A 21,164-nucleotide genomic window follows, 5' to 3' on the forward strand; every position below is an offset into this window, starting at 1 on the left:
TACAATTATTTCCTTGGGCCGTTTCCAAGGCTGAGAAGTAGTTAATTATCTTAGGAAACCACCAACTTGTTTCTCAGGAACATCAACTTTTTATGTCCCCAAAAGAGTCTGAAACACCAGGAGGCCTTGACACAAGAGCTTACTTAGTGTGTGGGCTTTGGCTCAGAAGTAAGCGCTGTATGTTCCTGCTGCTTGTCAGGGCGTGGGTCCAGGACTTGCTAGTGCCTTTGCTTTACCAGAAAACAACCAGGGGCTTGTAGTATCCCAGGATCTACTGTTCTTACTGCTTGCAGGTCTGTTTGGGGTGCTTTTCTCTTTTCTGCAATAAAACACTCCGAAAAAGCAGTGGCGTGAAGGGAGTGCCAGGGGAGGGAAAGCCTGTTGTGGCTGACAGTCCTTCAGGGTGAGAAAGTCATGGCTAAGGAGCAGGAGGCAGCTGGTCACCCCGAGAGGAGATGAAGGCTGGTGCTCAGCTCCCTGTCTTGCTGCTGTTCAGTCAAGGACCCCTGCCTGTGGAACAGTGCCACCACATTCAGGATGGTCTTTTTTCTTCCTCAAAGACTTAAATCCCCTAGAAACACCCTCACAGACATACCCAGAGATGTGTTTTCCACAGTGATCGTGAATCTGTTTAGTTGACAGTGAAGACAAACCATTACAGGGTCTGATGGACACACAGTAAAGCCTCAGATGACAGGGCCAGTGTGACTGTGGGAACTGTTCCTCTTCTAGCACTGTTGGCATTTATAGGTTTTATACCTTAAATTTTAATAACTGCAGTGACCATTGATTGTGAGCAGAACATATTAGCCATGGAGTATCCATGCACGTGAATATTTACTGACTATAACCCTGAACGCTGAACAAAGGCACTTCTAATGGCCTTTCACCAGCTACCTCTGTGGACTGGGTTTTACTTAGAAATGTCCAGTAGTTGTGGGAAGATGTTTTGGACTCACGCTTTCTCAAACCTTTCTGCAGGGTTATCAGGATATCCGGGATCGGATGATCCACAGGTCCACCAGCCAGGGCTCCATCAACTCCCCTGTGTACAGCCGTCACAGTTACACTCCGACCACATCACGCTCGCCCCAGCACTTCCACCGACCTGGTAAGGATCGCTCTTCCCTGGATCTGCTCCACAGAATAAATATGTATCTGTGTGATTTTCTTCTCACGCCATTGGCAGCATATTAAACAAACAAACAAACAAACAAACAAAACCTGTCCATTAAATATCCCTGGCCCTCTGGAAGAACAAAGTGAAAGCTGGTGTCCATCTTTCTTTTGTATTATGTCTTTGAAAAATCAGTCGTTTAATTTTTGTGTTCACTCTGAGCTATTAAATTACATTTTTGACCTGTTGAGAGAAAAGGATATTTTTAAAGAATTGGACGACAATCCCATTCTTCTGAAATGTAAAACAAAGATCTCTGAAAGAAGAGATGTTGGTTTTTGTTTTGTTTTGTTTTGACATCCTCTGAAATCTGGTGTTAGCCATTGGTTGGAAAGTTTAAAGCCTTCACCCAAGCATGCAGAGTTACACCGAGTTCATGTGTGGTTAAGCCCCTTCTAGAGCGAGGCCTGAGTGTCCCACTTTGAGACAACTTCGAGTCCCAAGAGTTGAAATCAGCCTCAGGAATGGGGTGGCTATCCTGTGGTAGCAGGTATGAAGTGCTCTGATGTTTAGGGGCCTCAGTTCCTGAGGCTGTAAGTGGAGCTCTTGTGTGTGGACCAGAATGCAAGTCCCAGCACAGTCAGAGTCCTCTGAGAGACAGTGGTGGAGCAGCATCTGAAAGAGTTTGTGATTCTACACGTCTAGAAGACTCCATGTTAAGCTTCCTGCTGCTGGTCAGGCAAACGAATGCAAACGCTAGCTTACAAATAAGATGTTCAAGAATTAAAACCGATAGGAATGGTCAGAGTATAGAAAGGCTGCGGCTTGTCAAGGTCATAGAGAATTGAAAACTACTAGATCCTCCATTGATACACTTTTGATGTTGTTGTTGTTTTGGCAAGACTGGGATGTGACTCCTGGTATGGTGCTTGCTTACCGTGTGTGAGACCCTGGAGTCAATTCCCAGTGCCACACACACACACACAAATAGACTTAAACATATTTCTTTTTAGTATTTATTAAATTACATTGAATGAACATTTTGAGGATATTCTTTTTCAGGATGTAACTATAGTCATTTTATTGGTACCCAGCCATGAGTTTTTATTTAATCTTTGGGTAATTTGAAATAGGTTTGGTACTGTTCTACATGTGACCTATGCTGAGACCACTAACTCCTGCCCTGACATTGTCACATTGTCAAGGCTATTCCTTGACAAGCCCTGTCCATAGTGGGCAGAAGAAAGCTCTGTCTCCTTCATCATGGACATTTTTGATGCCTAAAAGTTAACCTAATCACATATTTACAATGTCTTTGTAATCGAGTATCCACCCTGTAAATTATGGATGCCGGATGACATTTTAATTCCCTGAGACTGGGTTGAGTTTTGCTGATCCATTCTCCTCTGAGCTGGCTTCCTCCACGCCACTACCAGCATCCTACGTAACTTCCTCCTCAGCTCATCCAAAGGAGACTTTCTTACCCATAAGAAATAGGAAATAAAATGCATTTTTAAAGTGGGATCAGCCTGCAACTAAAGAACAACCTTGGCGTGTAAGTTTCAAGTTTCTGGAAATGGCTGTCCACTGTCGCCACTCTCTTCCAAGAGTCGGTCTGTCGACCACACTTCCAAAGCGGCTGCTGAATCTACATGCCATGCTCAGCCCTGGCGCCGTGTAGTTGGCAGTGTCGTGCCAGTGTCCCGGACAGCATGTTCAACAAGCCATTTATTCCCAGAGATTGAGTCTGTGTCCACCTGGGGCTGTCTGCAGATTTCACCCTTTGCCTAGCCCCTTCCACAGGTCCGTTCCTAACCCTCTTACCTTCCTCCTTTTTCAGATTCCTGATTAACGCTCTTCCTGTCCTCCCCACCTCGGGCACCTGCCCTGCTCCTGTGTTAATTTCTTTCTTCTTTTCTGTTTCTACATTGCCCTGCCCTGATTGGTTCCCTGCGTACAGAGCTCTTGTCTCCTGGTGTGCACAGGTGGTCCCCCCTGCGCACCAGCAGCTTCAGCTCCACCCACAGCGACTCCCGTCCCAACCCCCCCTTCCGACACCACTTCCTCCCCCATGTCAAAGGTAAGGAGGCAGGCCTCGCAGGCAGCAAGTGCCTGGCCTGTGTAGTGGAGATTTATTAGCTCCCCCGGCAAGGCTAATAAGGTGTATCTCCAAGAGTTAGAGCCACCGAGCTTCCTATCCATCAGCATGCCTGCCTGTGTCATCACCGCCCCCAACTGCCTTAGAGCTGGCATGGCATCTCACGTTCCAAGAGATGCATTGTTTCCAAGAGCTCTGTACAAAGCTATGGGGTGTGTACTTCGGAACTAAGACCTATCTCCTACTGATTAGATACTGATTAGATACATATATATTATTATTTTGTCTTTGTATGCATCAGTGGCAAAATATAATATATATATATATATACACACACATACACACACACATAGGAGTTTTCTTGGGGTTCATTTGTGATATGTTTCTGTAAAACACAGCAGGATTAAGTAATAATGATGAGTCTTCATGGTGATAAGCCATTGAATAACATGGACATGTGTGGACAATGTAGCCTCTCTCTCTCTCTCTCTCTCTCTCTCTCTCTCTCTCTCTCTCTCTCCCTCCCTACACCCCTCTTTCTCTCTCTCACTCACTCATTCCCTCTGGGGCAATTGCCTCTGATTTGTCCTAATATCTACCTGATGAATAAAAGGCTCTGCCTCCTGTCCTTCCCACCCAGTGCACCCCTTCTCTCTACTCCTTGTGTGGACCCCTGTCTGTTGGCTTCCTTGTTGAATACAGTGTATCCTCGCTGCTTCAGTAACATCCTCTGCCCTGGGCTGTCCACCTGCAGGAACTGAGAGCCCATGGCAGGCTTCGAAAAGCCATTTAAGTGAAGAATCCCCAGAGTTGCTTACTTGCTGAGTCATCTTGATTTGAACCACATGAGCCAACAGCAACAGGGGGAGGAAGTGGAGGCAAGCACAGATCTGAAAATGGTTGTCAATGGTTCTGTGTTCCCAGTTCACAGTGCCTGCACATCTGTCTCGACTGAGTAGCTAAGTAGATGGGATACTTCTCTAGTTCCTGAACACTCTGTCAGTCTACCCAGGCTTTCGTCTTTAGGTTACTTGGACTTCGGAATGGTTGCCTTCTTAAGTGTAGATATACTAGGAATTCAGTGTGTAGTTATCTCGGGCTCAGTGGTGAAGCCCATTTTCTGCTCTGGCAGAGGGCCTGGATTAAGTACCCAGCACCTTCCCACATGGCAGCTCACAAGTTCTTGGGGAGCAGAGGCTCTAGTGCCCTCTCCTGGTCTGTGTGGATACTGCATGCACATGGTACACATACATTCATATAGTCAAACAATTCTACACATAAAAATAAGTTGCACTCTTTTTCCCCTAAAGAAAATTATATGACTGAAGGTAGTGAGTGGCTACATCCAGATTCTCCCAGGGATCACTTCTCAGTTCTTTTAAAAATGTACTTATTTAATGTCTATGGATACATTGTTGCTGCCTTTAGACACACCAGAAGAGGGCATCCGATCCCATTACAGATGGTTGTGAGCCACCATGTGGTTGCTGGGAATTGAACTCAGGACCTCTAGAAGAGCAGTAGGTGCTCTTGACCACTGAGCCATGCCCTTCTTCTCAGTTATTTTGAAAAGCATGTTCCCACGTACATGGGAAATGTTTCCCACTGTTGAGGACTTCAGAACAGAAAGGGCTGCACCACAGATATTTTTCAAGTGGGGCATTGTCTGTCCATTTAATTTATGTTTTCTTTTTTGAAAGGGAGTTTTACAAAGTCACCCCAAGCTAGCCTGGAACCCATTATGTAGCCCAGGCTTACCTCAGCCTCCTCTGGGCAGGGTTGTAGGCAATCAACCATCATGTCTGACTTTGCCTTACTTTGATCTTGAAGCTTAACTGGCTACTATGTGGTGGTATTCTGTTTTAATGTGTACACATCAGGGCAAAGATGACCATCCCAGGAACGCATGGCTAGAAACAAACCCAGCCTTTGTCACTCTGGCTGTGGGAGGCCTTCCTTTGGTTGGCCAAGTCTACCTCCTGGGCCTCCTTTCATGTAGCCCAGGCCCCTTGGGGTTCACTGAGCTGAATGCTGGTGCTTCTCATAGGCTGTGCCTGCCTCACTGACTTCCCCATCCATTTTCTATACCAGCGGCCTGATGTTACACTCTGAGTGACCCTCCAGCCTTGCGGCCTCTTTCTGTATCACAAAGTCCTGTCTGGGCCATTCAGTTCTGTGCCTGCAGAAGCCTGTGCTCTGTCTGTCACCCTAGACAGTGCGTCCCATGCCCCAGAGGCTGTGAACAGGAAGGCTGCATAGATCATTCTTCTTATGCTGTAGATCAGCAGCTCCCAACCTGCCAGTCATGACCTCTCTGGGGGTCAAATGATTCTTTCTCAGGGGCTCCTAAGACCATTGGAAAACACAAATATTTATATTATAATTCATAACAGCAGCAAGTACAGTAATAAAGTATCAATGAAAATATCTTGTGATGGGGGGTCAGCACAACACGAAGAGCTGTATTAAAGGGTTGCAGCATTGGGAAGGTTGAGAACCACTGCTTTAGATAGTGCTGCTCTGAGGTAAGCATATACCCAATGTTACCTAAAAATAAACTAATCATTGCTGAAGTTTTCGATTAGAAGAGACGATTTTGGAACTCTGTCATAAAAATCTAGAGGCTGCCAGCACTGAGCTTCACCCCAAACAATCATAGAATATGATCAAGCACCCTGAGAGCCAGGGAGCACCCCAGCAAACTCACACCCTTTAGACTTAGTCAATAAAGATCTAGTGGCACTATAATGAAGGGAAATGTCTGGATCAAATATAGTTGAGTGGCAGTCTCCCAGGACTGATGGTTTGGGTTATTAGGTTGCCAAGGAAGATGCTAAGAGTTAAGAATCAGGAAAGCAAATGCACTAGTAACTTCTTGCTGGCTTACCTGAGATCACTGAAAGCCAACCTGTGGATGGCGATGGTGATGGATGTGCCTTCTAAATGGGGATACTTTCTCTTGTGCATGCACTTAGCTTGTTTAGATGCTAAGCAAACCAGAGACTGTTGTGGAACCGCCACTGTTTTCTTTCTATCCAGAGTCCAATTGTGATTTTTAAATTTTTTTTCATCTTATCGTATTTCATTTTATTTTCTATTGGTCCTTTGCCATGTATACAGACTGTTATGAGCTGCCATATGGGTGCTGAGAATTGAACCTGGGTTCTTTGTACCTGGTGGAAGAGGTGAGCGGTGGTAAAGGCAGACAGAGGAGGTCTGAACACATTGGGAAATGTAACACAGAGGGTCTAGGGACCTCCAGGTCCACCTTTGGAATCCAGTAAAGCTTTAGGTTAAGGCAGAGAAAGTACAAGGGCAAGGAAAGAGACACACATGGTCTCCAAGTCCTGGTCAAGAGCCTGGGCACAGGCAAAATGTGGGCCATACAAATGTAGGGACCTAAGTTCAGAGCTCTTGCACCTATGAGAATGTCAGACATGATGGTGCATGTCTGTAACCACAGCATGGGGGAAGCAGAGACAGGCAGATTCTTCCAGATCTGTATCTTGAATAAACACTTCTAGAAATAGCAGTAAAAGCAATTCACATTAATAATCTCATAGTGTAGGGGTGGTTCTGAGGCTAAGGTCCTGTTCCTCAGTTGGTTCATGATCTGTCAGTAAAGATGCCATGGACCAATTGCTGGTCAGAACAGATAGGTGGGATTTCCAAGTCCCTGGAGGCAAGGAGAGGAAAAATGGAGTTTGCCATGCTCCAGAGAGAGGGGGGAGGGGGAGGAAGAAGGGGAGGGGGGGGAGAGAGAGAGAGAGAGAGAGAGAGAGAGAGAGAGAGAGAGAGAGAAAGAGAGAGAGGGAGAGCCAAGCAGCCATATGTGATCTTGGGAGGAGCAGCGGTGGCCATTCCTATAGGTGGGTGCTTGGGAATGTTTAGCTGGGACTAGATGTAACCGAGCAACTAAAGTTTAGGGCAGGTGGGAGGTGTGAAGCCAAGAGTATTGATAAGGGCATGCTAGCTGCAGAGTTTAATAATGCCCAGCAATTGTGTCAAAAAGGAAGTTGAAAATGAACAACATGTGTGTTTGTGTATTTGTGGAGTTGAGGGAAAGTATGGTGGGAGGCTGGTAGCATGGCCTGTTTCTGAAGCTTAGGGGAGGTAGCAAAAGTTACATGCAACACCATAGCTTTTGATAGTCCTTCATGTTCTGCTGTGTTCTCTTAGGACATGATGCTTGCTCAGATGAGCTCATTTCCTGGTTTTTTCATACGTTCTTCCCTGTGTTCCTATGGACAGGAGGGAAGAAGGGTGTGTCTGTGTGTCCTGGATTTCTAGATCATTGCTTCCAACTCACCTGGGCCCTTTTCTGTTCTCTAAGGAGCTTCCTGAAGAACTGACAGAGCCCAAGTCTCCGGCCCAAGCTAGCACATCAGTCCTGTGAGTGTAGCCAGGGTAGGGAGATCAGAGAAGCAGAAGTAGGAATCTCTCTCCTTTCCTGACTTGTGCTGGTCATGACTGGGTGTTCAGTTAGTATGCTAGTGATTAGTTCATTAGCCATAGGGAGCAATGCAAAGGGAGGTCTAAGTCATTCCCAGTGTGTGGCAGGGAGGGGTCTGACTCCATCTTTATATCTAAGAGCAGGGTAAACAGAAACCCAGCCTGTAATGAGACTACTTTATACTGTGAGGGAGAGGTCTGGGTGACCACCGAGGTACCCAGCCTTAGCCTCAAGAGAAACATATTCTAATGGCCAGCCCCTCCCATTGTGCCTGGAAGCAGTTGTATCTGGAGCCATGGGCTGCACATCCCATCCACCTACATGTTTGGGATTTAAGCACCTGACAACTGGTCCTGAATCAGGAGCCAATGGCTTTCCCTCCTCCCATATACTTAGCATTTGATCAGTTTGCGGAGTTCATGGCCTCCACTGCATGCAATTGGAATGGTGCTTCCCTGGCTGCTAGCTGCTTTGAACCTGGTTCTACCCAAATCTCCCCTTTGGAAACTAAACCGGATGCCACCTTTGCAAGCCAAGTTGACAAACTGAGTTTGTTTTCACTGTTTCGCCCTCCTGACGTTCCCTTCCTGCAGCCCATTGTGTTGAGTTTTGATGTGTGGCTCTCCTTTACCTCCCTCTCTCATTCTGTTTTCTCCATTCTTCTCATTGGAGGCAATGAGCCGTCCAGCGGCCGGAACTCCCCTCTCCCCTACCGGCCCGACAGCCGCCCTCTTACTCCAACTTACGCTCAGGCCCCTAAACATTTCCATGTTCCAGGTAGGAGCTGACACAGTGTGTCTTGGTGTCCTGTTGCGGTGTAGAATGTAGTTTTGTAACCTCATCTGTCTCCATTTCTCATTCTTCTTCATCAAGATACACACGGTCGACAAACACTAAATTGCAGGATCTGGCCTTCCAAAGGGTCTAAATTCAAGTTGGTGGGATCAAATTGAAGGCTTACATTTTCAATTTAAAAGATTTTTTTTTTCACGGCTGGAAATTAAACCTGGATGAGTGCTTGCCTACCGAGCCCTCAATGACCTTAAAGAGACTAGGAGGCAGAGAGAGGGTAAAGATCAACAAAAACAGTTTTGGTTTTGGTTAAGATCTTAATTTTTATAATTGTGGCTTCTAGGATGTCAGATTGTGGTTCACTGTCATTAACTAAGTATCTAAGAGCCATGGAGCTGTGTTCTCATCCTGAAGACTGAACCACACACACCTGAGAGTCCCTGAAGAGTTGTAACATTGTCTCATCTGGGCAGTGTTTCTGTACTATGTAGTAAGCAAGTCATGCCACAGCCCACAAAAGTATCTTGCAATTTAGTTCAGCACAGCAAGCTTTAGCTCCGTAATCACAGTGCTAGCTGCTCAAATAACAGTTTGCCATCAAAAACTGGAAAGCCCATTCAGGGTTAGCTCAGTCCATGAGAGCAACAGGCCCTTTGGGACCACCAGATTTTCCATAGCTATGCCTACCTAGAATCTCTATTCAGTTTTGTTCTCTTTTAAATTCTGAATATATATTCAGCAAATCAGAAAGGTAGAGTGAGATTGGATTAACTAGGACATTCTTTAAAATGTTTTTTTCTATTAATCTTGAAAAACCGTTACATACAATTGAAGTTTTTCATATGAAAAATTCCCCCTCCAAGGTATAGTGCCTAAAACTGGGTGTTGGGAGGACAGGGACTTTTAGTCAAAGTGGAATGATGGTATAAGTGGATGGCGTCTGTGCAGACATGTGGGTAGCAATTTTTGCACTGCTTTTTTCTTCTCTTTCTTGCTTCTTAACAGAAACTTGGTCCATCTGAATCAGGACTTTGTTGATCACCCTGTGTTGCTATGTATAGTCTCCATTGCTCCTCTCATTAAATGAAACAGTAAATTGAGCCACCAGTAACTCCTGGCGGCTCAATTTCTGGACAGTAGCAATTTGGGGATTGCTTTTCCCCAAATTCGTTATGTCTTCCTCACCATCTCAGAGTCTCCGCTGCTGTTTTGATCCCACGTTCAGTGAAGTCTGTATGTGAACTAAACGGCTGCAGAATAAGAGGCACCCTCATGTGCTGTGGTGTATTACAAAGGTTTCTACGTCGCGTACGTGTAGATCTGGCTCATTTCTGTGCTCCTTTCCCCTGGTGTACTCAGTCTTTGTAATACAAAGGTTGGCCCTCTGAGTTGTTTTTGTCTGAGTCTACAGATTTGGTTCACTCTTTGGTTTGCCTGTTGTTGCTTTGGGTTTGTGTTCTTTTCTCCATTCCTGAGCTGGTCCCCATAATCACACATCTTTGCTTTTCATTTCCACAGATCAAGGGATCAACATTTACCGAAAACCACCCATCTACAAACAGCATGGTAAACTCGCTCTCCTCCTTAGCTTTTAAGTGGCCGGGTCAGCTGTACTCCTCTTGGCTGTCTTCCGAAAGGCTTGCCTGCTGCTGCTTTGGGGGTGACTGAAGCTGGGGCACAGTGCATAGTATGTCCATATAATCTGACAGGATGCAAATATTCACTTAAAAGCCAATTTGCCTAGTAGAGAGCACTTGGCTTCATCAGGAAACGTCTAACCCAGTTCTGAGCCTGTCAAACTGTATCATCCTGTTCATGGAAAAGGGCATTTGTGGTTGGAGGAAAGCAAATAGCATAACCCCCCTCCTTTTTAAAGCCATTAAATAATTTAACCAACTTTTAAAATGAATTTGATAAGCTTGCTACTAGTTTAGATAATTAAAGCTAGTAAAAATGAACTACCTGCAAAAATTCTTAGGAGACACAAGCCCCGTAGTAGACAGGGAAACAAGTCAGGACCTGTTCCATACTGCAGATATGGCTGTGTAGTTCAAGGGCAGAAACTCTCTCTGTTTTAGTGTTCTCATCTGCAAGGACCAGAGACTTAGATAAGGATGTCTTCTACGGTTCTAGAAGAATCCTAAGGTGGATTTATTATTTTGTTTTTATTTTCTGTGAACATGGGTTTTTTTTTTTAATCTAAGAAATCACAGTGTATATTTTTTTTTATGAGTCTCATTTTTCCCACTACTATCAGGCCTCTCTGGATTTATCTGTCATAAATCTGTATCGTAGATAGATGGCCTTCCAGTGAATTCTGAAAATTCCATACTGTGTCTGGAAATTTGAGGGCTGACAATAAAATCTAGTCGGGAATAAGTAAGAATTCCAGTATCAGTTGAAAATACCCAAGGAAAAACTTGTAGGCCAACATTCTAGGAAGGGGGAAAATGTGTATTGTTTGCTTTTCCTTTTCTTTTTTATTTAAGGTTTTACATCCCACGCTTGCATTTTAAGTTTATTAACATTGTTTTTGTTTTTGTTTTTTATGGTTTAATGTCTTCCCACACACTCATTAACATGTGAATGTCTAACTACTGACTTCACCAATTCTAATGCGTAAGTACTGTTTGAAGTCATGCTTTTTTGTTGTTGTTGTTGTTTTGTTTTGTTTTGTTTTCCTTTAAGAGTGAAATACCCAGTTAAATTTAGCAGTTTAGAGGTGTCTGTAAATATTAAAATCTCTGGTCCCTAGCTCCCTAACCAGTGAACAAGAGTACCAGAGGTTGGATTGTGTTAGGCCTCATGTGGAAGAGATGGCTTTGTTCATTTGGCTTGAGTCCTTGTTTTCAATTTATTGTGAGTAATTAATCAATAGTACTACTAAAGCAACACTTTCCAAGGTGTGTTCGAAGAACCTGCTCCATCCAAAAAAGAAAAAAAAAAATTTGTGTCTCAAACTGATACTTGTTTCTTGAAACATTTGCAATGAAATAAAAGTAACCTTTCTTCATTTTTACATAGAGGTCCAGTCTTGTGCTAACACACTGAGCTCTTCAGGGAAGACAGGTTTCCTAAGACAAGATACTATTCCCACTAAGTTAATGATTCTGAGACACACTGCTTCCTACCCAGCCAAGACTTGACCCCTAATTATTGATTAGTCTTGGTCAAATCACACCAGCAAGTTGAAGGCTGGAAGTTCACTAGAAACGATCTAAAACATTATTTCCAGATTTTAATATGTGTGATTCACAGAGAGCAGTAGTTTAACTTCAACCGTATAAATATGTGTTGCAGTGCCAGGCCAGTTTGCCTAGTCAGCTGGAATCAGGGGCTGACCATTTAACCCGGTTTGTTTTGCTCCAATTTGCAAATAGTTTTGGGGCTCTAAGCCAGCAAGTCCTCCATTAAGTATGGGCACCGTGAACTTGTGACTAATGTCGCTTGCTTGGGCTGCTCTTCACTAATTTGAACAGGCCCCAGAACAAAGCGCTAAGTCTGGATGACCACCATAAACCACACGGAGTTCCTGCAAAACCAGAAGTCCATTTCTCCATTTCAGTTTCTCCTACGATTCAAAGGCCCATATAAAGCGTGTTAAGGAGTAAGATGAATGAGACAGACCCTTTCTAAATATCAAAGACTAGAGCCTAATTTCAAATTTAGAACCCAAACTTCTAAATTATCAAATTTTCCAATTCCGAGAGTATTTAAAAACTGGAGACCAATTAGGAGTATCTGGTCCTATGGTGGCAGAGGAGTTCAGAGTTCTAGCTCTGGAACATTCCATAGAGAATGGAGAATCATGTCTGTGGGGTGGTACTACCACTGCCTTACAGACCCATAGCTAAGCATCCCTGGTTCCCACCTAGATGCAGCTGCCTTGGCAGCCCAGAACAAGGCTTCAGAAGATATCATCAAGTTTTCCAAGTTCCCAGCAGCCCAGGCGCCAGATCCCAACGAGATCCCAAAGATTGAGACGGACCACTGGCCGGGTCCCCCCTCACTTGCCGCCGTAGGTATGCAACCAACGCAGCTAAGTCACACAAATGCCCAGGAAAGTGCATAATGGAGTGCTTAAAAACATGCAAAGAAACATCCCAGAAACATTTAAGAAAAGTATATAGACCAGTGGGGAGACTGGTGACAAGAATGTTTATGATATTAGTATGTACCCAAATTGCTCAAAAGCTACAAAACTCTGCTTCCTGTTGCCTGGCTGTACACAAGGATCTAGAACTGGTCTATAGCTGGTGGCTAGAAAGGATTGACTCAGTTGCCTGTTGAGCACAGTTGGATCAGCGGCTGCTGGCCAGGGTAGTATTCTGGAGAACAGAGTGGGTAAAGTTATGGGGAATCTATTTTCCCAGTTCAGCTGGGTTCAGGATGTATCCGGGCCACCTTTCCCCACTGTTAACAAGTAGCCTTAATGCTGAGACCCCCTTCCTGCTCAGGTGAGGACTTCTCTGCTAAGAGGCTGTACTGGGCATTCTGGAATTTAACTTGTATATGAGTTTACATCTGTCATTCCATGGTCCTACACTCCAATGTCACATTGGAAATGTCATCTTTTGCTTTATGTTTTCCAGTCGTGTCTGTGTCTTTACCATTTTGTCAGAAGCAAAATCACTTGGGCCTCTAGAAATGGATTAGGCTGGAAATCAGATTAGCCTCATAAAGTTTCAACTAACCTCACTTCTGCTGACCGCCCAAAGGGCCTTCAGTGCTCCACAAAAACCTTAACCTTCCTCATCAGACTAATTAATGTGTTCTTAGAGTAACCTTTATAGGCAATAGAAGTTCATTTAAAAGCAATTAACATTTATAGAAATAGTTGAGGAGAAAGCTATCCTCATTGTTCACAGACATTCTATAATTTGGTTGATGAGATGTAACTAATTCCAGCAAATTTTAGTAGATATATTTTTATTAGTATAAACTAAAGAGAAAATCCACATTGGCTTTTCTAAGAATGAAAATCTGTCAATCTTTCTGTTCCTCAGAAAGCTTATGGGAACTTTACCAGGGTTTTTACCTCAGCTACATTGCTAAATTCAGAGAGATTAAAAGTTATTGTTGATATTGTCATAATCACCAAATTAGTCTGAAGCTGCTTAGAATCCTAAAGTGAGGGACATGTTTGTTCCTTTTATCAAAACATTAAAAACTACAACTCTTGGTAAATGTTTATTTTTGTTAGATTAGAAAGCGTTCCTGCTTCCTCAGCCAGATTTACCTAAGTGAGTTAGGAAAAGCAAAGCTTGTTTCAGCCTTTCAGTCTCTGGGACACTCTTTCTGAGAGCCTGGAATTGATACCTTGTCTCCTACATTGTTCCAAAGTCACTTCCAGCCTGTTAACCCTCTTCTCGTTTACCTAACAGTAGCAAAATTCTACCTGAGGAGGAAAGAAAAACTATGGACCCAGACTTTAAAAGAAACACACAAAATGTGCTTTTTAATGGATTTACAAAGGGTGGACGGAAAAGCGGCAGCTTATTTTTAAAAGCCTAAAACCAGGGCAAGAGGGGACTGCAAGTTTGAAAAACTTGCCACAAGGAAACTGTCTGAGGAGCAAGTTGTAGATACAGAGATGGGCTTGGATTCCTTCGCTCTGATCCTCAGGTGGTAATAGCTGGAGGTGCTCCTCCACTAGGAGCTCTGGCCTGTGGCTAATGTTGATGCTTGAGAGTCAGTTGCCACAGCCCAGGTCGAGGTAACAGTCAGCTGTTGCAAGGGGCCCAAATCCCCCCTTGGCTACCTGACACACCAAACCAGCCCATTAGAGGAGCTCATAGGAACAGCCAAGGTGCTGAGCTGGTGGTAGACATTTTTTCTGTGGAACTGTTTCCTCCACCACGTGAAAGCCCCCTGCACACCTTGCCAGCCCGACAGACAACCAGAGAGACCCGTGGCTAAGATGCCTGTGTCATGGGACTGGTGTGAGAAGTTGTCTTTACTGTGGAATTAGGAACTGACCCGAGACGCAGATCTAGTGGCAGAGAGGAAGACGAGGAAGAGCTCCTGAGACGCCGGCAGCTTCAGGAAGAGCAGTTGATGAAGGTTTGTCCTTGAGGCTGTCACTTCTACTCCCGTTCGCCTCCGGGTATTTGCTTGTCGTACGTGAAGACTGTGCGCACACCACCCAGGGAAGGGGTTTGGTCCCAGACCTCAAGGGCTCCCAGGCCAGTAGGAGAGACATGGCATGCAACCGCTGATTCAAGGTAGTAAGGGTGAGGCTGGAGGTTTAGAGGTCACAGGATGCAGGGAGCCCGTGACTGTAGGGGTGGGTGTGCGGGTGGGCCGGTTGGGCTGAAAGGAGGTGGAGGGGTCCTGCAGGCCAGAGTGGTGTGCACTCAGGGGCATGCAGGCCTTGCTAGAGGGATTTCCCTGGGGTGACATTGGTCCAAATCTCCTGAGGACTTGGACAAGGTTTATATCTGGAATGAGAAAAAAAGGCTGCCAGTTGGTCTGCCACCAAGAGCGCCCCACTCCCCCAGCTCTCTTTGTGTGTTCCTGCTTCTTGCCCCAGAAGGCTATCTGATTCTAACCTCTGACCGAAAGGGGACTACTGGGTCCCTTCAAATGCTGTTCTCCAGAGGCGGGGGAGGGGTGCAGAGAGCAAACCTGGTGTGTGTAGAATGTGTATAGGACACTGAGGGATGGGTACAAATCAGAATGCAGTGGGTGGGGACTCCTTCTGGGGCTCACAGTTTCTTCTGGATTTTCTAAAATATGTGAGCATATATTCCTTTTTTTTTAATGGTTTTTAAGGCAAATAGTGAAATTCCTTGTTTAAGGATGCCCAATCTACAACAATCTCTCCTTCCTATTAAGAAACAAAACACACACACACACACACACACACACACACACACACACACACACACGCACAAAACCACCAAACTCACATATGTTGAGGTCTGGCAAGGAAAAGTGACTTTTTATTTAACTGTGGAGCCTGGCATGAGAAAAGCTAACAGGGCTTCAGAGTCTGTAGACCCAGCCTGTCCTACCTCTTAAGGAACCACAAGCTCCAAGCAGGATAAACAATAGTTTATGACCTCCTCTTGTTTCTTTCCTTCTTCCTTCCTGCTAATAGCTCAACTCAGGCCTGGGGCAGCTGATCCTGAAGGAAGAGATGGAGAGGGAGAACAGAGAGAGAGCATCCCTGCTGGCCAGCCGGTATGACTCGCCCCTGCACTCAGGTGAGCAGCCCCAACCCCTTCTGTGATTTAAGGGAGAATCAAGCCACCTGCCTGCAAAAACATAGAGGCACAGGCTGGACTGTTAGCCAGGAGACAGGACCAACTCATGAGGTCCTCTAACCCCGAGTCCCTTCTGAATATGAGACTCTTCTCTGCGAGTATGTGATGATACAATTACACCTGCAAATAAACCATGTTTAAAAGATGGTCCTGTCCAGAGACACAGAGGTATTAAGCTGTAGGTGGTCTGCTCCCCCATAGCCAACCCTTCTTTCAGACAGGATCCCAGCCCTGGGCAGTACCATTGTGGTATCTTGCTCCCTTGGCTTCTGGGCTGGAGTGCAGCACCCACATATCACTAGGTTCAAATCCCTGCTCCGCATCTTTTCTTAGTTCCTATTTTTTGTCTCCTATAATATCAAAATAATGGTGTTCTTAGGACTGAGGACTCAAAAGAAAAAGGCCCACCCAGCTTCTAGTTGTGGTGGGGAATCACAGGGGTGCCACTCCCTTCAGCTCCAACTGGACTGTACGTCCTTCCTCCTCCAGCCTCTCCTAGAGATGATGGCACCGCCCCCTGCTCTCTCCCCAACAAGGCAGTGTGCTGTGAACACTGGAACCCAATATTGTTTGAATTCTTTTTCCTGAGTTTTAATTGTCTAAGATCACTGGCTGTCTCAATGAAGCATTAGAAAGTTCTTTTCCTTTTTTTTTTTCTTATTCAGCTTCACATGCTCCATCATCTAAAACCTCGTCTCTCCCTGGTTACGGGAAGAACGGCCTTCACCGGGTGAGACTTCTTCAGCCGATGGTGTCTGTATGAATCTCTCCCTCATTTCTGTACTAACACAGCATCAGAATAATCTTTTTTTAAGTGTATTTTTACTTTTATTTTGTATGCATGCCAGTGTGTGTGCACGCGAATGTGTATGTGGCTTGTGTGTGTGGTGTGTGTGGCATGTGTATGTGGCATGCACAGCTTTACACGTATGGAGATAAGAAGGCACCTTTCAGGAGTTTTCTCCCTCCACCATGTAAATCCTGCAAATTAAACTCAGACTCATTGGCTTGAGCAGGTACCTTTATACACTAAAGATCCTGCCAACCCCTGGATAATCTCCTGATCTTGGTATTCAAATACACGGCAAACTGCCATCTGCCTAGCTACTTGGTAAATCACTTTGTGTTATAAGCAAAATAAAATACTTTTTTAAATAAAAAGATTTATTTATTTCATGTATATAAGTACACTGTATCTATCTTCAGACAGCACCAGAAAAGGGCATCAGATCCCATGACAGATGGTTGTGAGCCACCATGTGGTTGCTGGGAAATTGAACTCAGGACCTCTGGAAGAACAACCAGTGCTCTTGACCCCTGAGCTATTTTTCTAGCCCCAAAATACTTTTTATTTCTCAAGGAGGAGAAGCTGACTTTAATGAATAGCCCGCATAAGTCTTAAAGACTAAAATAGAAAATAGCAGACTTTTTTTTTCCAATAAAGCAAACGTAATCACTTGATTCATTATCTCTGTAGAGAGAGATGGTAACAGCCACCTTCCCCCACCAGGTTAGAATAATTACAATTATATAACTACATCTAGAAATACTTTTGGTGGTAATGAGGTGGGGGTGTCGCCCTAGTCCTGGGGTTGTTCTGGGACTTACTGTGTAGACCACAGCAGTCTCGAACTCACAGAGATAAGTGAGGTTCAAAGGCATGCATCACCACTTCCTGCCTTTAGAGATACATTTTTATATTTGAACAAATATGTGCTCTATCAAAGCCTGGCAGGTTCGCAGTCACCTGCATACCGCTGGGATTCCAAAGTCTGAAGAATAAATTGGATAAATAAGAGCATGGGGGGGGGGGTTTAGCCTGGGAAGGCTGCTTGGGAGTCTGTTCTCCTCCCTCCCCCACACCCCACCTCTTATAAAAATGACCACCACTGAGATTTTCCAATGATGAAACTCTCCTCGTTGCAGCCAGTTTCCACAGACTTCGCCCAGTACAACAGCTACGGAGACATCAGTGGTGGGGTTCGAGGTAAGGTCCAGTCAGGGGCTGACCCTGCAGTGCCAGTTCCTGTGACCCAGGTTCAGGAGAGGCTGCGCAAACCAGCATGCTGCTAGTGTATGAGCTCTGTGTATCCCACAGTAGGGCCACAGCTCTCTTCTGAGTTAATAGCAAGCACAAAAACATCTCAGTCTCTACATAAATAGAGCATGGGAAAGCAGTAGCTAAACATCCATTTATTGCCTGTCTACGTGATGAGCGCTCGGCAGTTGGTGAGGAGCTGCCAGAGAGATAGAGAGACAGACAGACAGAGAGAGAAAAAAAGAGAGAGGGAAAGAGAAAGACAGAGACAGACAGAGACAGATAGAGACAGAGAGAGGCAGACAGAGACAGAAAGTGAGAGAGAAAGAGATGTTTGAACTGATGCCTAGACTTGAGGCAGGTGTTTCCTAGCTTTGGGGAACCCAGTGGTTCAGTATGTGAGCTGCTTAGGACTGAGAAAAGAACAGTTCATTTTGGGGTGTTTTGGAAGTTACAGTAAAGTACAACATTGCTGTAGGCAATCCCATGGCTTTCTCGTGGTCTTTCCCTGATGATTGTTTTTTTCTTCCATTTTCAGACTACCAGGTATGGACAGCTCTGTGTTCCCTGAGTTGGCCACAGCAGAACGTTGATTTTCCAGTCCACGCTGCTTCCTCAGGGGAGCGGTGTCTGTTGGGAGGATGAATATGGTGGTTGATTACCTTTACTGAGTAGCTGGGAGGAGCAGGCTGTCTGGTAGCCAGGCCAAGGTGTGAGAAGATCCTCTTGCTCTGGCTATCATGAATCCTGTCGAGGGTAGACGTGAGCGGCCATATCAGACTGGACACAGGTCTTTAGTTGCCATCTCTCAGTGCTTAGGTGCTTGCTACCTTTTCTTTTGTGTCCCCAAATGGAATTAAACAGGGTTCTGGGAGGGAAAACAGTTTGCTCCCAAACTCTTTCTTTTCATCTTGTGAGCCTGTGAGCGCGGGCGAGGAGGGAGGGGGTGTGGCGGTGTATCCTGTGATCCGGTACTTGTGATGCTGACCAGCTGGGGCTATAGACAGACAGACAGACACAGAAGCAAAATAATCGACTTGATGGTTTTTATGTGATGTGCCCCTCCACCCATGCAGCCTAAATCAGGAACTAGTCCACAGTTGCAAAGCCTTAATGTTTCTCCAATGGGATCCCGTGTTAGCACTCTTTTCTGTAAGGATCTCACTTTGAGAAACTCATGGTTAGTGAAGATGTGAGGGTGGGAGGGTAGGAACTGAGACCCAACAGGAAAGTCAGGGAATACTTAGAGCCCTCCCTGCGGTTCCACCGAGCACTCATGCTCACCACTAAGCAAGCACTTCTGTTGCAGACCCTCCCAGATGGCCACATGCCTGCGATGAGAATGGATCGAGGGGTGTCCATGCCCAACATGTTGGAACCAAAGGCAAGTGTGACTGACTGTTCCTCTCCTTTTGTACTCAATTGCATGTGCACACAACTAACTGTGTGTGCATACGACAGAGATTTGGATCCCTGTTTTCTGTAATCAGAGTGTAAGAGCCACCTGGTACCTCCAAGCGAGCTTGTCTTAAAGCATCCTGCCATTCCTGCTTGTGCCACATTGTTAGCAGACTTAAACCCTCACTGCCCAAAGTACTCTGCTCACAGTGAGGTGCCAATACCCTTACCCTATGACCTAGGTATGACCTTGACCCCTGCCACATGCATTTCAAGGCATGACCGATATGTAGAACAGCGAAGCCTGCTGTAGATTGTGTGCCCAATATAAATCCTACTTTCCAGAACGTTCTCAGTGTTAGTAACAAAATGTCTTACTCCCACCTCTGACTAGTCTCAGGTAAACTGACGTGGCTAGTCATCCCAGCTCCAGAGCATTCCAGGTCTCAAGAGGCATCTAGTTGTCAGATGTGGTGTAGCACGCCTTTAATCAGAGCGCTCAGGAGGTGGGGGCAGGCTGAATGATCTGACTCTGAGGCCAGCTTGATCTACATAGTAAGACCCTGTCTTACAAAGCAAAACAAAAGGCTCGATCTTCTTGGCACCTCTACTTGGGGCTTATTTAAGTGTGCCAGCTTCCAGAACGCTGGAATTCACAAATCTGTCGTAGCTGAGAGTGACGACAGGCCCTGCACAGAGGTGTCCTGTGACCTAACACATCTGAGAGGCAGCGTGTGTGCCTGCCACTTCAGATATCCACTAACTCTCACCTTACGTCTCGTTTCTAAGACTTCAGAAAATGGTACCCCTGGCACTGTGTAGCGGGAGTCACTGGCAGAGAAATGGGAGTGTGTAAGAGACCGTCTCTGTTCCCTGAACACTAGAGGTTCTTTGTAGCAGCTCTTGTTTCTGTCTCTATCATGGGTGTGCTGGATCTTAGCGTGTGCTTATTAGTTCAAAGGAGAATTGCGTGCTAGACAAGGCATTGTCTGTCTTCCTCAGATATTTCCATATGAAATGCTCATGGTGACCAACAGAGGGCGCAACAAAATCCTGAGAGATGTGGATAGAACCCGGCTGGAGGTAAACAAGGCAAAACTTTAACCTCGAATGAAGATCCTTGTACAACACGCATACACACACACACACACACACACACACACACTTACACAAGTGCGCGTATACACTAGCATACCTCTAAAAATTATAAATGTTTTTTCCAGAGGAAACCTAAAGTTGTGGGGGTTTTCTAATTATTCATTTTATTTTCTATGCACGGGTGTTTTGCCTGCGTGTGTACTGTGGGAGGGTGTTGGATGCCCTAGAACCGGAGCTACAGACAGCTGTGAGCTGCCATGTGGGTTCTAGGAATCGAACACGGATCCTCTTGAAGAACATCAAGTGCTCTTACTGCGGAGGAGCCATGTCTCTAGTTCCTAAAGTAGTGATTTTTTTTTCAAGTCTTATATTGTAGGTAGAACAAAAAACTAACTAAAATCTTGAGGCTCGGCAAGGAACTAAAACAAAGAGATGCTTCGTTAGTGCTTCGTTAGTGCTTGGTGTTTCCTTAGACATCAAAGGTATAGGAAGAGGAAGGACAGGGCTTCTCAAAGTGTATACCGTGAAGACCGAATGGAAGGGTGCTGCCACACCCAGTCAGCATGGAGGCAGTCAGTCCTGGCTTCAGAGAGGCCATCTGTATGTATGCCCTTAAATGTAAGTGCGCTTACATGTAAGCCTACAGTAAGGTCAGTGTATAAAAGTACCTGGTAAGATTTATAGTGACCCAGAGACACAGTGTGCCTCATTACATTTTTGGTGATTGGATGCTGGCGTTATTAGGGCTGGAATGCAGAGGGGGTATCTCCATCACTACTGAGATATTCCCAGGCCCATATCTAGCACAGGGTTAGCCTGAATCCACTGAGAAAAGAATATTCTAGGTCTGTGCTGGGCATGTTTCGTCTTTGTGTTCAGGGGTTATGTGGGTACACATACAC

The 21,164-nt window shown here is 45.3% G+C and overlaps 1 protein-coding gene across 1 annotated transcript in view; it reads left to right on the forward strand.

Annotated features, from left to right (window-relative positions):
* Positions 1-21,164, forward strand: part of ABLIM1 (actin binding LIM protein 1) — a 194,342-nt gene that overhangs the window by 167,820 nt on the left and 5,358 nt on the right. Inside the window, exons 13-22 of the mRNA XM_080912595.1 lie at positions 982-1,111; positions 8,341-8,445; positions 9,979-10,026; positions 12,336-12,482; positions 14,432-14,523; positions 15,563-15,668; positions 16,394-16,458; positions 17,655-17,744; positions 19,076-19,150; positions 20,167-20,247. Of these exons, the coding sequence (XP_080768721.1) occupies positions 982-1,111; positions 8,341-8,445; positions 9,979-10,026; positions 12,336-12,482; positions 14,432-14,523; positions 15,563-15,668; positions 16,394-16,458; positions 17,655-17,744; positions 19,076-19,150; positions 20,167-20,247 (939 nt within the window). The remainder of the gene's footprint in view (positions 1-981; positions 1,112-8,340; positions 8,446-9,978; positions 10,027-12,335; positions 12,483-14,431; positions 14,524-15,562; positions 15,669-16,393; positions 16,459-17,654; positions 17,745-19,075; positions 19,151-20,166; positions 20,248-21,164) is intronic.

Source organism: Micromys minutus, assembly GCF_963924665.1.
Source record: "Micromys minutus genome assembly, chromosome: 2".
NCBI lineage: Eukaryota > Metazoa > Chordata > Mammalia > Rodentia > Muridae > Micromys > Micromys minutus.